This window comes from Ambystoma mexicanum, chromosome 7p (assembly GCF_040938575.1).
Source record: "Ambystoma mexicanum isolate Mex_15411 chromosome 7p, UKY_AmexF1_1, whole genome shotgun sequence".
In the NCBI taxonomy this organism is placed as follows: Eukaryota; Metazoa; Chordata; class Amphibia; order Caudata; family Ambystomatidae; genus Ambystoma; species Ambystoma mexicanum.
In genome coordinates, this window is record NC_090939.1 from 750218752 (window position 1) to 750237535 (window position 18784).

At 43.8% G+C, this 18784-nt stretch overlaps 1 protein-coding gene across 4 annotated transcripts in view; it reads left to right on the forward strand.

Annotated features, from left to right (window-relative positions):
- The window catches only part of EDAR (ectodysplasin A receptor), a 552426-nt gene extending 534432 nt beyond the window's left edge, over positions 1 to 17994 (forward strand). For all 4 annotated transcript variants that reach the window (XM_069636867.1, XM_069636871.1, XM_069636869.1 and 1 more), the window contains exons 11-12: positions 12111 to 12171; positions 15406 to 17994. In XM_069636867.1, the coding sequence (XP_069492968.1) occupies positions 12111 to 12171; positions 15406 to 15743 (399 nt within the window). In that variant the 3' untranslated portion in view covers positions 15744 to 17994. The remainder of the gene's footprint in view (positions 1 to 12110; positions 12172 to 15405) is intronic.
- Positions 17995 to 18784: the final 790 nt, after the last annotated feature.

Below are 18784 nucleotides of genomic sequence, written 5' to 3' on the forward strand. Positions count from 1 at the left end.
TCCGCTGTCCTGACTTACCGTCCCGCAAGTTGGAATTTGGGGGTGAGTAGGGCACATGTGCTCATTTAATTTAAGGCACATTGTGACTTTTTCTGTCACCGACTTTAAGAAATAGGGATGACATTTTGGTTTTTTATTATTCTTTTAGATTTATTACTGGCCCATATATGTGGAAAAAAGGGCAGAGTATTTGCTCTTTGCCCGACGTCCTGAAGAAGGTCTCTGACCGAAACACGTGTCGACATTGTCTCTGTGAGAGATATCTGATGAAATTTGATACCAGTTACATAACGACACCTGATACTATGTACTGGGTCACTATAGGAGATGTTAACCGGAAATATTCGGAATAGTATTAAGTGATGCTATAACTACACTAGGGTGTTTTATTCATGTATATATGAATGTGTTTTTGTATGTGGATACGTATGAAGGTATGAATTGATCGATGGTTTTTCATGAAATATTACGACAGTAAGATGATTTTTCATATGATGAGTTTTTCAAATAAAATTTGATATGTATTCAATCTAACCAGCGTCATCCCATTCCACTGATCCATTTCTTCCACTTGTTTTCTTACTGTCACATGGCATTTGTTACTGGCTTCAGGGGTAAAACCAGCATGATGAGTGTTCTTAAGTGGCCGTACTGACCTACATTGGTGCAGCCAGTCTGGATATTTGTTTTTACTGTGACAAGGCATTTTGTACTGGCATTACAATCATTGAATGTTCTTATGTGGCCATACTGTCCTATATGGTGCAGCCAGTCTGGACATGTTTTCTTACTGTGTAATGGCATTGTTTTACTGGCAAAGCCAACATGAGTATGTTTTTATATGGGTAGATAGGCATATATTGGCAGAGCCAGCATGGACATGTTTTGTCGTATGATTACCGGTGTTATTAGCAAAGCAAACATGAATAGGTTGTTATATGAGAATGCTGGCATACATGGTGATCATTGACGACATCTCGCCCAATCATAAGGTTCAAAGTGAAGTCAATAACAACTGGGATTGTATTGTGAGCATTCTGACTTCAAAAACAGGCAGGGAACCAGCAATCCAGGCAAGAGTTCTTTTAACAACAGACTCCCTTTCTGGAAGGATCCTTTATCATTGCAGCATTCAATTTAATGCACAAATGATAAAGGTAAAACATGGACAATGTGTTCCCCTTCTTACAGAGAAACTGTTAACTTTCAAATTACACCTAATGCATGCTCATGTTAAATCTGTTCCACTTCAACCAAAGGTGTCATTAAAATGCTTAACTAATGAAGACAACCTTGTTATTTACATGCTACAAAATATTACACACTTAATTTATCAACTCAGTTTATCTATTTACTTAACTCACTATTAAACTAACCTTTTTACTTCGCCACAATCAAGCCAGAACCTGTAGTGCTACTTCTAGCCTTATAGATGCAGGGAGCGGTTATTTTAGCTTAGGATAATGGCCCTTCCCAGCTTATGGGGACAGGTCATTATACCATGATAATGACGCCTTCCTCGGTCTACAAAGTGCACTTCTCAACACAAAGGTTTTCCAGCGAAATTGTGTAATGAAAATGTGGATGCAGGATGTGCTGCATAAGAAGGTGGCTAAGTACACGGAGGCTTTTACACTGGAATCTTTGGAAGAGGACACTGATCCCAATACAAATCATGGGCCTAGGCAGCCCCGCATCCTGCAACACAACTTCTAAATTACATTTCTTCATTTTTGATCTTTGCTTGCAAAATCCTGCCCTCAGAGTAGCCTGTCAGCACAAAACTGTCACAAAGCAATCACAACTGCCGTCTGCCCCAACTGCAATGCGGATATGTGGATTGGTGTTCTAGCGCTAGGTCCACACTCATGGATTTCCATAGATTGGGACTGAGGGAGTGGGACTGGAGATATGCCCACTTTGCACCAATTTGTCTCCTGGAATCTTTCGGCCTTTGGTCTTCTCTCACCACCTTTGGCACCCCAATCCACCGCATGAGCAAGATACTGCCCAACTTCTTTCACACTGTGATTGTACGCTCATGCCATTGGTGGAAGATAGAAATGGCTTCCTCGCACAGGCTAGAGACCGAGTAAATCCTGTGGACAGCACAGCAGAAGTATGCCAGTATTATTTGTTAATGTTAACATGAAATAAGACTGATTGATGCCTTTAATTCCTTTGGCATTTTCCTGTCGTGGACCTCGCTTTGAGAAATGTAGTTTTTAAGGCTATGCATTCAGTAGAAGCTGATGGATGATATCTCTCTACAAGGCCATCGAAAAAGATGTTAGAAAGCAGGGTTTAACTTCAAGTGCTTTAGTCACATCACTTTCCTAAAAGGCATCTTTAAACAGCCTTAAAAAAAATGTTAATAGAGTCCAATGAATCCAGCTCGTGCTACACGGATATCGGAGAGCATCGGGGTGCGGACGCACAGCTGTTCCCAGTTTTCACTGTCCTCCAGCTAAGCATGAGCGGTTCTGTTTTTGCTTTCTTTGTCGTCTGTGTGATCTGCTGTTATTTGTTTTCATTTTAGAAAATCTGACATTTATTAAGATGGGAACCCTAGGGATTCTAAAAACGGTGCGGACAGGCCTCGCTGCAAATTAATAATTCGTTCACAATGCTGATAAAATGTGAAATGTCATAGCACACCAGCTGAAATGTACACTAACTGTGTTCCGTGAATTTGTAATGCTCCTAGTTTTCCAGACACTCCACCTCAGCGTCTGTGGGGGAGTAATGCGATGCCCTGGTTCTGGGAAGGGAGCAATGCCCCAGAGGCGGGAGGCATCCTCGGGCTGGCGCTGCTCTGTTTGAGAAGGCAAGCCATTCCAGCTCTAGATGGGGTGCAATGGATCGGATCAGAGTTTCGGTCCCTAACATTGGGTACCATGGCGTAGATCACATCACCCACATCCTACACCATCCAATTTAAGGCAGACGGTAGTCCTATATAATAGCTTGATGCGCTTGCTGCCCGTCCACGCCTGCGGTTCGGATGCCGTCTGGACCAACAGCTTTCCACATAGTTCTTCAAGAACGTCTGATTTGGGCAATAGAAACATGGTTAATTTGGTCACCTAGAGGCAACTGAATTTGGGGTTAGTGACATGAGCTATTATCATAAAAATGACCAACGTCAATAGTGGCATTTATAGCATAAAGAAGACCCTAACGAAACACCTACCTTCGTGTACCCACAGACTCCCATATGCAGTTCATCTTGTAAAGCCACACACAGTGCTGAACACTTATACACCTTCAATCTACACTTTCCCACCTACTAACCTTCCCATACTATACGCATACATACTGTGCAGTGACAAATCTCTGATGTGCCACCCATACCTCAACCAAATGAACATATTGGCCAACCAAGCACCACACACGACCGTCCATCATCCACATCACAAAAGCCATACAACAATCCATTTGGCAGCACAACCAGTTATCAACACATACAGCAACCATCTAACTTCCACAGTACCACGAATCAACTAGCACAATTCCTCTACTTCATAACAAGCCAGACTAACACACATTAGCCTAGCAACCAAAACAATCCCACCTCTGACTCAGCCATTTTCTACATCCCACACAATGCCAGGCACTAAGACATAAAAACACACACCCCCAGCACATTTTTCCAACACACCCAAACCAACACTGACACCCAGGTGTTGTGGAATGCCTCAAAGCTGCACCACCACTGTTCCAGGCACGTATTTGCAACTTGCAGCTCTTTGGCTATTTTGGACTACGACTCCCATGACCCTTCTCTATTCACTATGCTGGGTAGAGGCGAGGAGAGAGTCCAAAACAACTGCAGAATCAAACATTGAAACGTCAGAAAATGCCATTATTCATTCTAGTAGGATCAGGGCGAATGTAGCATCATCCACAATACTATTTGCAGAACAATCCCAAAATGCAAGCCACTGGTGTACATTTGCAAATGTACATATCTATGAAGATGGCACAATCAGCCTGCCCCTCAACCAGTCTCTTGTCCTTGACCCTTGTAACCTGCTCACATTAACAACACCTACCACCTACAAGCTTACCTTAGACCCACTATACCTCTTCCCATTCACTGACATCAGCGAGTTCCCCAGCCCTTGGACAACTGCTTGCATATTTATTTATTCATTAAGCATTTGTTAGGTGCATATACAACAGAATTGTGTTTAAATGCGTCAGAAGGCTAAATGGGGAGTGAATACGGGAATTAATAACAATGGCAAGACAGCAAATCTACATTTGTGGTCCTATTAGGCCTTGTGACATTCAGACATGCAAGTGGCGTGAAGAGAAGTGCAAGAGATAGGGATGGGTGGGGGCAATGGACAAGAGCTTGTGGGTCCCCGGGAGAGAATTGCCAGTGGGAGCCAGGAGGAGGCCTCAGGGGCCCACAGGGGGCAGTGCTGTACGGGCCAATAGGGGGGGGGGGCGGGATTGTGCTGGTATCGTCTGGGTTGCTGCACCTGGTAACCAGTGAGATGCATGAGGATCAGGCCGCTAGTCTCAGCAGCAGTGGGGTAATTAGCAAGGCAGGGAAAGAGGTAGAGTAGAGTTTTGAGAAGTTTCCAGAACTTAAGGAAGACTGGCTCAAGTCTGACAGGGCTAGGGGGGCTGTTTGAAAGGGGGGAGACACCTGCCGAAGAGAGAGACCTGCCCCCCACTCTCTTCTTGGAGAAGAATTTGACAATCAAAGAGTTGGAATTAGAGGAACAGAGGGCTCTAGCAGGGGACTATTTAGGGAGGGAATGTTGGAGATAGCATGGTCCTAGGCCCCAGAACATTTTGTGGAGGATGCAGCGGGTCTTGGATTTGATCCTCGCAGCCACCGAGAGCCAGTGGAGAGATTTTAGGACTGGAAATATTCGGTCCCTGGGCTTAAGTCCAAGAATACATCTTGCAGCCCTATTCTGGATTAGCTGAAGGGGGCGTAGGGAGGAAAGGGGGAGATTGAGGAAGAAGTCCAGCCTAGAGAGGCCCGAGCTCTGGGGACATTGATCTTCTGGGGGAAGGTAAGAAAGGGTGAATGCCTCAAGCTGCATGTGGGCCTTCTTGGCAAGGTCCAAGATGTTAGGGGTGAAGGAGGTGTCAGAGTCAAAGGTTTTTGGCCTCACAAGAAGGTGAGAGTAGAGGGCCCAAGGATGACGTCAAGAGGGTAGAAAAAAAACAGGGTGCAGGTGTCCCAATGAGAAGGATCTCCATCTTATTGGCATTAAGAGAGAGTTTGTTAGCTGCACATCATGCCTGCGTGTCGCTCAGACAGTCGGGGATGGGAGAGGACGAGGAAAGGGTAGTAGGGGTAAAGTAGGAAAGTAGGAAAGCTGTGTGTCATCAGCATAGCCCTGGAAATGAGGAGAGAAGGAGGTGATCAAGTGGGCAAGAGGAGCGAGATAGATATTGAAGAGCCACAGTGATAGGATGGAGCCCTGAGGGACGCTCCAGGTCGAGAGTGTGGTGGCGGAGGAAAAAGGGCCCAGTTGCATCTGGGAAGGGCGATTGGTGAGGAAAAATGTCAACCATTCCAGTGCCCGGTCTATGACGCATATACATTCACAAACTATGTATAGCTGTGCAAGAGAAACACAAAAGTCACAAGCGACTGCACCGTAACAGGTTAGGCGCTTTATAAACAGCTGGCAAATATATACATACATGGCTTGTTAAGCAGTGGCATGCACATCAAAGTAGTTCCAAAATGTTAACGCTAATTAAGTAGACAAGTTTGGCCACTAAGCGAAAGTGGTACTCCCTGCCGACCATGCATTATTCCCTCCATTTATTGGTGCATCAGTGGTAGATTGTTAAGTATTTGCCCTTGCTTCACAAGAATCTGGCACCGGCAGGGGGGTGAAACGAGTCCCTATCCAAGGCATTTCTTATATGGAACACTCTCTTTCAATTACTGCAGTGCCTCCTATGGGCCTGTAGTCATTTCTCCTGCTAACAACCCACATACTGATAAAATTACAGGAAACGTGCCTTGAATCAAGAAGCATTTCACCTCCTGTTGCTCCTTGGGGCCACGTGTGCATAGTTTTGATTCCACACTCCACGTTGTTTTCCTTACCACTTTTTTTTTATCATGTGTTCATTTTTGCTTCCAGCATAACACTCAATTTATTTTTTGTGCCCTGCATATTCTCCTCACATATTAATCTAAAAAGTAATAGTCACGTTCAGAGGTTCCCTTTTTGATATTTAGAAAAACATATGCTTTGCAATGTTAACATGTACATGTATTATGAAATATATATATATACACACAGACCAATTTAAAACACCGAATCCTAGATGTCAGCCTGCTTTGGTGTCTTCAATTTAGACCATGCCCTTATACACTAAGACCCAACTACATTCAATGTTTGTTCTTTCTCTTGCTCCATATCATGTTGTGCTTGTCACATAGAGTATGTACAGCTAATATTCTGAATATTTGTAGAGTATTATTTCTGACAAGATTTTACTATGCAGGGTGGCCTGGGGCTGCTGTGCGTCTTAACGGTATTGGTGTAGCCTGGTTCCCAGACCGACCCACCTAATGTGATTCAAATGGAAAATGACTGCTGAATTCCTCTGATGACAGTCTCAAACTTGGGGAGACTGATAGATTCAAGGTAATATCAGCTGTCCCCTATGGACAAACTAACCCCCCACCCTCCACAAACCCCCCATCTTTTTTATTTATTTAATTATATTTATTTTGTGATTTGTAAAGCGCCTAAACCCGAAGGCATCTGGGTACTGTTATGAAACCAGTTACACACAGGAAAAGAACATTACATTAGCCAGTGGGTCACGCTGATTAGGGTACATTACAGTATTTGAGGAAGGCGAATCATGGACACTAGGCCGTGCCCTAGCCTGTGAATGTCAGGAAGGGTAGGAGTGCCGGGTGAAAATGTCCGGAGTTAGGCAAACAGCCAGGATTTCATGGCCTTCCGGAAGGGCCAGTATGATTCTTCAGCTCTTAAGGAATCTAAGGCCTTAACTATGGCAGCACCACCTATTGTCAATTGTGAAGCAATTTCATAATGCTTTTGAGGAGGCTAATGGTTCTTATTTACACAAAAATATTTCTTAGTTTGGATGGACACAAATGTACAAAACTAAAATAATAGCAAACATGCTCACTACACTTTTGCTTATGTCAGGTGGTTAAACGGTCAGGGATCCACACAGCTTCGTTGTTGGCACATTAGAACACCTCTGTCAGTAGATATAAATAACAATATTTATGCAATACATTCTTTGCTGCAAATTTCAAAGTCTTGAGGAGCTTTGCAGACCAGAAAATTGCAATAATAGCTTGGCCACCACACGTGCCAATGAAAAATCAGATCTGGCATACTAGTTTGGAAACGAATGAGACAAAAATTCCATTACTAGTCCACTTTTGGTTTTAAAATATGGTAGAACAATGTCAGCTCTGACAGGCCCTGGAACGAACATAAGCAAAAAGAACACACACTATAGGCACTACCATCCCAGCCCGGGAACGAAACCCACAAAGGACGGGTGCCAACAAAAGGAATCTTTAGCTTGAAAAGAATAGAAACAGGGTGAAAAATAAAGGTAATCTTTTGGGAAGCTCACTAAGCAATGGAAGCAGTGGTCGAGAGAGCTATAGGAGCCTTGTTAAGCCAAGCACTGGACAAAGTGGTGCCTACAACTGGTTCTGACTTACACCTGAGAACGTTATTCAGAAAGGCAAAAATCCGTCAAATGCACACCCATTAGACAGAAATGTCATATTTGTATCCACAATGGATGGTCTCAGGTAGAGTAACCTCACTTTACAGCAAACTCACTCTACGTCAGAAAGGAAAAACAAAACATGTCCAAAACATTTCTGAAAGCTTTTCTCTCACTCCAAACGTTTTTTTTTTAAACCAAAGAGCCCTTCACATTCCGCACATCTCACACATTTAAATACACTGTAATTCACTTTAAACTTCAAACCTCTCATCCAACACTTAAACCGAACACATTGAGGTGTAGCTTAAGTTTGTTCACAACCGTGTCAATGACAAATTTGAAGGTTTGTGAATGGTTGTAAAGCTACATTGCTGTATGTAAGTTCCTCTTCTCTGTTTAAACACCCCTAACTCACCCACAGCTCCACAGGATGCCACTTGGACTGCCCAACTTAGTTGGTCTATTAGTATATTATAGGAATGTGTCTGTGTTACTAAGTGACACAGCGCCATCCCATCTCTGAGTAAATTTTTGATTTGAGTGTGCTACACAATCTGCATCTTGCAGGGAGATGACCGTAAAACCTACCAGTCTGAAAATAAATGGAATGCACAAGATTATCTCCCCACAATAGTGCACTGAGTGTCTTATATTTCTCAATAAAACAATACACGATTTATTATGTCTCACCAATATGATCAGGTTTAATTTGATTGATCTTCTGAGAATATTGATTCATATTCAATAGGCATTAAGAAAAAGAATCAGGATGAGACGCTCCGGCGAATATCAACAATATCCCACGGACAGTGTTCATCCTTCACCCCATCCTGAGGAAGGCCACGCCAGCCACTAATGTCTAGTCTACGTTACCTGTGGCCGAAACACTAAAGTGTCGATCAATGACACAACTTCATTGAACATTTACCTGTTCACACTTGTTGTTGTGTTTTCTATGACAATACCCATGGACCAACAGTGGTCCTTGGCAGCACTCACTCCTGTTTTGTTAATCAATTTTCAAATTGTTATCGAGAGATTTTGCACTTTTATGAGCCTAATACCCTCTACACCAAAGAGGGAGGTACACAGTGGTACCCCTAAAAATCTAAATAAAAAACTGTCCATCTATCTGTTACCCTACAAATAAGTGATTTGTTCTATGCATTATCACTATAATTTTGAGATTAAATTTATAAATCCTTAATTCCTACTGTGTGGTTCTCTCATCCCGATTATTTTTCTTAATGACTATTTACCCTACTGGGCATATCAGGACTTAGCCAGGCGCCCTTTATTATTTACCCTTCATATTCAATAGGTACATATGGTCTTGTGATTTAATCTTAGAATATTGACTCATATTCAATTAATACATGCAACCTTATGATTTACCCAACAATAACATGTTGGTGCATGTGCCTATTGTTTCGCCAATCCATTGGCTTCCTCTAAGCTTTGTCAAGCGTTTCCCGTCTGTACAAAAAAAGGTAGCAGGCGCCCCTCTCTAGAAAGAAAATGGCATGATAACCTGTTCTGTGTTTTTTTCCATTTTGAGAGAAAGCAGCCATCACTTTTTGCTCACTATACATTTTACAAAGGAGGAATATCCATTTGCATATCAGTCTTTGTCCCGCTCACAAGGGGGATCCAGCACTGACATGGCAGGCAAACCTCCTTTGAACAAGAGTACCAACAGCAACCCCAGACACATGTTTCAGCCTTTTTGGGCCTCATCAGTGAGGTGGAGCTGTGCCTCTCTGAGCACAGTGAGCAAGGGGTCCACGACTGGGTTCCCCCAGGTAACTTTCTGGTCTGTACCAGATTGCTAAAAACAATATAAATGAACTGCTGCATTCGAACGCATTTGTTCTTTGACAATTAGAAATTCCTTTGTGTTTGTATTAACCAATTCCTGGTCTATAACAAAATTAAACATATACCATTTTGCACAATGCTGTTACAACATGTTTACAATATACTTTGGAATTCCATCTGTGAACGAGAATGGAAAAAGCAAAAATAGAATGTGTGAGTTGTGTCATTTTGTGCATATTGCAAATATTCCTATTGGTGTTCTTATGCTTATTGCATGAACACTCCTTTACCGATAATATCCCACTTGGTGAACTTACGCTTCTTGAGTAGATAAATCATTTATGATAATATCAATTATCCTTGTTCTGTTAGGGATAGACTCAGGCTTACTTCATTTTAGATGTATTGGTTGAAATTTCCCCTGGGCATAAGTAGGAGCACTCACCCACCATCTTTTGTCTCTTGCTGTGCCGCACCAAGCGGAGTGATTCTACTGAATCTGGTACATACAGTGCATGTGAGCTAGCCTGGCTCAGGCCATTAGGTCCCTAGTCCTCCGTTGGCTATCATTCTCTAGTTAGACCTCTCCTTCAACATTTCATGCATTAAGTATAACATTTGTACATATTAACTTATTATGTATCATAGTGGAATGTCTTTATTGGTTCTTTTAGGGCAAGTTATCATCCTCTCTGTCCTTAATGGATGTCAATCAGTTGTTTGATCCCTGTAAAACAAATCAATCAGGCCTAGGGGGTGTATCTTCTGTCGTGGCCACGTGTACACCACCTGGGTCCATTCTCTGAAAGTGACCCTTTCATATTTACCTATTTTTAAGCTCTATGCAGAATGACCATTTTTGGGCCCCAGTAATGGTAGATTCCTGTTCCAGTATATCTTTAGACCTTTCTTCCATGAATCAAGGGTGTTCCTTGCATTCTAGGTGGTGAAGTTACCTGTCAAAGGAATTCCCTATAATACATTTACCATTCAAAGAGGGGGATAGTGCACCTAGCGCATCAACATGTTTTCTTACCTTACTTTGGCAAATCGTTTTTGTATTCTTTCAAGATGGCGGTGCTCTGCATGGTAGCTCTGCCGCCGTCATCTTGAAAAAGCCTTTTATGGCTAGTCTGCGTCACGTTCTCATGACATCATCACGTCACGCTGTGTGACATTTCATGCCATTCGCGTCAGTAAACACATGTAACAGGAACCATCTTAATGGTCAGCAAATAGATGGGTGGCATTTGTAACATTGGGCACCACCGAATCCTTTTCCGGTGGATGTATTTTCTCTGATTGTGTATGTCCTATGTCTTCCAAGACATGCCAGTAGGAACTAAATAATTTTCTAAATTATGTATCTTCCTCCTGTAACAAAACAGGACAGGATTTGTAATGGCACAGTAGTGGAGGCGAATATAGCATTATATCTGCCTCGCCGGGGGAAGTTAGTCAAGGTGGAAGGAAACCAAGAATTTTGGGGTCAGAGGAAGGTCCCCATTTACATTTTCTATGCTTCCCTCAAATCCTCCTTCTCCACACCCTGCAAGGCTGATAAATGGGCACAGTGCAAAGGGTGGAAAAGAATACCATAAAGCTGCCGATGGGTAATTAGCACCCAGGGCGGGCACCACATCCAATCAGGTTGCTCAGAACATGGGCTGCACCTAACATTACAAGCCCACTCTACGAGCAAGCGTGCAGCTGCGAGTTTCTGCCCTACCATTGTCCCTCACTGTCCCCACCGCCCCAGCCCTCCCCGCCTCCCACTTACCTGAAGGTGATGCAGTACTGCAGCACAGTGGCGCCGCTCCCCTGAAGTTCACCGGCCACCATGGAAATGGAAGAGGGGCTCTGCATGGTGCCCCACCTTCCATCTCCTCGCAGCCATCTTAGATAAGTATTTTGTTTGAATGAACGGGATACTGTGAGTGCATAACCCATTCATGCAAACAAAAAAGATTGCTTCCCGCACACTGGATTTAAAACCCGCAGTGCTGATAGCTATAATGTCCTTGCTGCAGGGCTGGGTGGGCAGTAGTAGCACCGGCACCCATCGTTAAGGCCCTCGCTTCTTTTAGGCCTATAACTTGGACCCCGAGCTGATACCGCCTAATCCAACCTGCCTGCGAGGGTATTATAGCTTGACTATAAACTATGTGGGTGTAAACCACATTGGGGTTCCGAGGGACATCATAGACAACTTGAGAATCATTCTTGTTCTCTATGGAATCCCGCGGTGGAATACATCTCTGCAGTTAATAACTCCCTCTATAATTCTATATGTGTCTCATTGGAAAGCACATATGTCCAACGCTCTACCATTTGAAAGGTAAAATGAGGCTCTTTATTATCCAGACAGGGTTCGACCCCTACTGAAATGATACGTTATCCATATAGAATCTTGAAAAGCATTAGCGGAGACAATGTATAAACCCTTGGAAAGCCTAGGTCTCGAAAATGTATCTGTCCTTGGCGTAGTTTAGGGTAACAGTAGGATACAGATATAAAATGTACATTTCACTCTGTTCGCACCTCTACTAATATTCCTTTTGTCTGATCCACAGATTCAAAGTCGAAGGAAAAAGATACTGAATCTCTATGCTACTGCCTGTGGTGTTGCAGAAGGTAAGCAATGCTAAAGTGCTCCTTCCATCAGCATGTTTTGAACAATTAACTCTTCTATAATCAAATGAAATGTGTCATATGTTATTGTTTTATATCCCAACCCCAAACCAGCAGCAATTTCACTTATCCAATATCCCGAATTATCCTCTTCTCCCAAAACATGCGTCATTTCACTCATAGGCCCCTTTCTCTCCCGCTTTGTTTTGACTCTCTGGCAGAGTTATTGGTTTGCTACCTGCATTGACGTTGGATTGACATGTTCCCTGTTTGCTTTACCGCTGTTTTCAACAAAGCATCAGCTGTCCTGGCTCACAGAAGCATGCGTATTGCCCTTAGGAGAAATTCATACTTTTGAAATGTCTGTTTTCACTACAAAACTCCTGGAAAGCCTGCCATACTGGCATAAAGTCCATCCTCTTTGGCTCTTTTTCTAGGCTCGCATCCAGACCTAAAAGGACTAGTTTGGCGTCCAGCTTCTCTGCTCTATCAAGGATTATTAGCCATTGCTCAACGTGACCAATTGAACACCGCCCCCCACTTCCCTGGCCCATTCGGGACTCTAACTTTGTGATTAGACATGATCTTGCATGTGTTTCATCCTGAAAAAAGTTAATTTGCTGCCTTAGCCGAGATTTATGAAGTAGTGTACAGTGGATTTATTTATTTTGATCGTCAACTAAGTATCTGTCACTACAAAGACTGTTAAAAGCCTACCAAGGCCAACCCTTGACCATGCCTACATGATGACCTCTGACCACCTCACACTTGCATTTTATTGTTTACAATTATACAGGCATCTCTAGTTATCCCACATTTCATCAGTCAGCAGCACCCGTTTACTTTTCCTGTGTACCAATCCAAGTTGGGGAGTGCTATCCCACCTGTGTGATATAGTAAAGCAACCAACCTCTGGCATCATCTTCTATGCCTCCAGCGTGGTGCCTGCCCAAATATGCCAGAGCTCTGCATCTTCACTGTTATTCTACCCGCAGCATTGGGAATGTAGAATATGGAAGTACATCATTGATTTGGCTCTGTGGTAGGCGGGCTGTAGCGAGGGCTCAGAAAGAAATGTGCTCTGATTTTCGATGGAGCAGTGTACGGGTTATGGATGGGCTAATGGTGGTTAAATGTTGGGCACTCAAGCATGGGCTGCAGGCATGTGTGGCACGATTGTATACAAATTGTTCGAACTACAATTGTTCGAATTACAATTGACCTTTGCCCAATTGACCGAATTTTGAAGGTCAATTGTTACATACCCGATTATTCCTGCAACCCAGGTAGTCGAGACATCTCCACCAGGGCTCCCCAATGCTGGGGCAGCTGCATCCTCCTCCCTCTGGTTACTTGTTCTCGTCCCCTTCTCTCCATTGACCCTTGACTTGCGCACAAGCCAATGGGATTCCAGAAGCACAAGAACTTTCAGTGCTACACTGTAAGAAATGTGTTACATGGCAACACACATATGGGATCAGTAAATGGAAAGAATTGTAAAAAAAAAAAATATTAAAAGCAATTTTTCTGTCACTTACATTATCTGTTATGGCTAGTTTTTACAATATGCTGCAGAAGATGGGACTACACATAACACTCACCACTGTCCCTATCCTGTCCTCTGAAATAGTTCCAGAATTATTATGACACCACCCACCTTCCCTTGACGGAACTATTGTTTTCTGTTTCACTTAGACTTTGACTGGCCCACTTCTTATTTCTTTTAATGCCCGTATAGGGTTCCCAGACTTCAGGTCAAAGTGCTCTGTTCTCTTTGGATACCTACTCTTGGCTTTAGAATGCCATCGAAACAAATAAATAGCACGGAAAACATTTCTCTTTGTGCCTATAATAGTGCAGGAATTAACTATAAAAAACAAAAAAAAGCGTTCAGCTTATTGTTTGAGCAATCATTTGAAAAAGTAAACGGCATATAAGATTATGGGGGTCATTACGACCCGGGTGCAAAGGGATACCGGCCACCGGTAATGACATTGGTGCCGGTAATCCCTTTGCGCCCTATTCCAAGGTCCCTTTGCGGGTCCTTCTCTTAACGCCTGGTTTTAGCAGGCGTTAAGGACGTTAAGGACAGGGCCCGCAAAGGGATACCGGGGTCAATAACGGTACTGCAATTTGCGGTATCTTTATTGCCGCCTTCCCCCTTTCCATTGAGCCCTATCGGGGCTCAAATGGGAATGGGGAATGGCTTTTAAAATGGGGACTTACCGGTCCCGCAAAGCACGGAATGGACCGGTAAGTCCCCATACCGCCATGTCAGTGGCGGTACCTGTATTGGTGCTAGTCATGGTGCTAATAGCACCATAACTAGCACCAACCTCGGAATGAGGGCCTATGTGTCTTATTTTAATTGATTAGTGCTGAATCGACCCAACTGGAATCACTCAATAACATGATAAGTTGATATTTAAACGTTTTGTGAAGAGCTTCTTTCCGTTTATTTTTGCCATGGACATCATTCTGGATTGTTGGGATATTGGTGTGATGTTGGAGGGTGTTTTCTGTTTAACAGAATTTGGCATAGGACAGGCTGATTTTTGCACGATTTGGGATTTGCCTTCGCCCATCTTTATATCTTCTCCTCTGCATGGGTGGATGTTACTACTTCTCTATAGATTCACAGTGAGACTATGGGGGTCATTATGAGTTGGCGGTAAGGGATTACCGGCAGCTATAAGGAGACCGGTGCCGGTAATCCCTTACTGCCCAATTCTGAGGTCCCATAGCGGGAACCGTAAGGAACATGTGGTCTGACCACACGTCCCTTACGGGTCCCGCTAAGGGACCAGGGCACTAATAACGGGCTTGCTAATCGCGAGCCTGTTATTAGCACCCTCCCCATTCCCATTGAGCCCCATAGGGGCCCAAATGGGAATCGGGAATGGTTTGTTCAATGGGGACTTACCGGTCCCTCCAAGGTCAGAATGCACCGGTAAGTTCCCATTTAACAACACAGGTGCCGGACTCGGTATTGGAGGCAGCCATGGCGCAAATAGCACCATGGATACCTCCAATCTCGGAATGAGGCCCTATGACATTAGCTAACTACTATCCGACTGAGTATAAAGAAACATTAGCCCTATCTTTCTGTCATGCACTCGCGGAAAAATATGTTTCAGCTGAATACATCCTGTTTTCCATGTTGGAATTTATTTAGCTGACTTAAATGGTTTGAACAACTTGTGGTTCTGGATGTAACCTTAAACTGTTCTCTTGCAGGACTCAGTCCTACAGAACTTCCATTTGACTGCTTGGAGAAGACCAGCAGAATGCTCAGTGCAACATACAACACAGAGAAGGCAATCGTCAAAACATGGCGGCACCTCGCTGAGAGCTTCGGGCTCAAGAGGGATGAAATAGGGGGCATGACCGATGGACTTCAACTTTTCGATAGAATCAGTACAGCTGGCTACAGTATCCCGGACCTCCTCACAAGACTGGTGCAAATTGAGCGACTTGATGCCGTTGAGTCTTTGTGTGCAGACATTCTGGAGTGGGCCCAGAGCACAACCCCGACGCCCGAGCCTACTCTTCCATCAAGATGCCAAAGCTTATGACCTACACCCTAGATGCCATACCAGGCAAACCACTATTTCTTTGTCCTTTTCCTCTAATGGGAGAATGATTTGGTGAAATTCTCCGAAACTGGGATTCAAGGAGCAGCTAAGTAGAAGTGATGCAGGAGTTGTTTAAACAAACAGATTTGAGCCATTTTTGGTTTAAGAGCCATCGCAAGGTAGCAACGATGACAGGATGGATTTTAAAGACAGAAGGGCGTAGTAACAAACACTATCTTCCTTACAAAAGACTCATGTTCACTTGTGCCTTTCTGGGTGACACTGCTCAGTCCTGGAATTGGCAGCCAGTTGCCAGGGAGATAGACTAAGGCCCGTTCAGAAGACTTTCTTCCAACGGCCCGGATGGACCCAGGGCAGCCCTATGAGAGCTTAGCTAACAATATGTGAAGGGATCGACAGAACTAAGCGCTTAGCAGTTTTTACTGCATGTTTGTGGTGTTGATTTGGTAATCTGAATTTAACATATGAAGTTATTTTTCTGTTTTTTTTTTATACTTATCGAGATGAACCAAGTTTTTTTATTTGCAAAGAAATCATGGTTGGAATGAAAGAAATGATATGTGTTTAAGTTATACTGTGATCAGCAAAGCATGAAGTCAATTCTCCAAATTGAGTCTCGCTTCTTCTAATGTGCTATGCCACCTAATGAGTAAAAAGCAAAGGTGCTCAACTGAGAGCGTAAGCTGAGCGCCTTTTGGAAATTACCCGGGTAGGTGTTTAGGTGACCACACTAAACTCATTCAAGTTAAGGTCACTTTGGCATTCCTCAGTTGCTGCAGTGGTTGAGTGTAATTTATGAAATGTCATCCTGTGTTTTTAAGGAGGGAGTGATCTAAGACACTAAGATGGAGCCAGTGGTCACCGTGAGTTGTTTGTGGATGCATTTTCAGTAAGAGAAAGAGTCTGCAAGATAAGCATAAGCAGGGTATGTTCCTTTTAAGAACAGGGACACTGTCCAGAATGCTGTATGTATCCTACGTTATTTAGTGGTTTCCTAAAATACATGCATGTGGCTGTACAACACATACCAAAATGGAGTTATGTCCCACAGCAGAAAGAATACATATGTGAAAGCTTGAGCCGTCTGGCCTCGACACAAAATGGAGACCTGCCGGCTTGAAGAAAGCTGGAGGGTAAGTATAGAGACCATTGTATAGGCAAGTATGTAGGTGTCTCGTATAGCACTTGCAGACTGCAGGCCACTTGCTTCAGGGCGCTAGTGGGGATCTGGGAATACTGAAGGGGAAGTGAGCAGATGAGCAAACGTCAAAATCAGAGAGGAAATTAGGCAGTAGAGTAAGCTGTGAGGTTAGAAGAGAAATCAGGGGAGACAGTGAAAAGAAGCGGGCCTCGACAGTGAGCTAAGGCTTGATAAGGGCCACACTGAAAAGGAGATTAGGATAGAGGGGTCCCTGCATGCAGTTTACTTCCCTCCAAAGTGACAGCATCTGCCCCCCTCCCTTCTCCCCCAGTGCCAATTCTCTCTCCTTGGTGAACGCATTTACCCGGGAATCCAGAGCAATAATGATTGGATTAGCTAGAGGCGCTACCGAGTTTGCACTCCTTCATTTGCATAGACTGACAGGACTTCCAGGAAGGTAAGCACCTTAGGGTTCACGGAAATCCTCCCTTCCTGATGCTAAGGAACCGGATGTGGCATTATCCTGGCAGGGTGCAGCCAGACCTATGCTCCAGATCCCGAGGCCTGTGAGGTGGGCCTGTGTGACGTGGAGGAGCATTGTGGGTGTAGTGGAGTGGAACTATTTCTGTGAAAGCGGGGAGTGGAGTGCGGAAATGTCACATTGATCCCCGATTGTTGGTAGCATGACCACCCACCTCGAATACACAGGTGCACAAATATGCCGGGCATATTTGTCCCTTTTCAGTGTAGCCTTTCCCGTGTGTGCTCAGCTTCAGATGTGAAAATGTGCCAAGAGGCCGCAGAATTATGTAAATTCAAAAGGCTTAGCTCTTTTGAATTATCATGAACTGAATATGTTAGGTCGCCATAATTAGCTCTCAATAACTTATTGTTTTCAGGAAATGGTATTTTAGACAATGTTCATGTAATAAAAGGGCCTGTTTCATTTCTTTGATGCTGTTTTTCACCAATCAAAATGTTGAAGATTTTGGTTTCAGTTTTTAACTTGATGCTGTGCTCTTGTTATGTCATGTTTGTAGCTGTTCTGCTAAGTAAATGTTATGTATAAATGAACAGTGCCATTTTTAACCGCGGTTCCTGGTGTTGTCACTTGATCGTCCGGTGTGTGGCGTTTCTCCCTCTTTGTCCTCAGGTGGGAGAGCAGTACATCTTTACTATCTGCATCAGTTGCTGAGGGAATGTCTCACTTCTTCTGTAAAAGCCAAGCACCATCCTTTTCCAAATGAAAAAACAGTACTCTACACTTATTGTAAGAGACAAACTCCCAGGAACCTATATGCCTAAGGATTTCTGTCCTCTGTCCAGGAGTTTTGACTCAAAAGCACCTCCTAGTAAGGAAATGTACAGGTACCGGGAGAGATCGAATCGAGGAGGAAGATGACGTTTGCAGGTGTCCTTAGGTTACAAAGTTTTGTCTCAAAGCACTAATGTGCCTTCATTAGTTTTGTCTTGTGGGTGGTGTTTTGGTACCAAATAAAGTGAGCCAATGATATTGTTATATCTATATGGAATGTGACCAGTGGAGTAACTTTGCTGAAAATGTTGGGGGGACATGGCATCTAAAGGAAAGGGCCTCCTGGCAAATGTGGGTGACAAAATGGTGTGCCAAGAAAGTTGGGGGGGGCAAACACTATTGCCCCCACACTCCCTAAAATTACCCCCATGAATGTGACATGCAACAAAGAGTATACACCGGAAGGCACTGAGGAGCCAGGCAGAGCCTGGAGTAAGAGGGTGAAAATGGTGCCATTGCACTCTCCTCCCACGCAGATGCTTCTTTGAACATGCAGGGTGCCTGCCACTTCCTGGGACCATGGAGGAGGCCTCCATAGATGAAGGATATGCCTTTAGAGAAGCC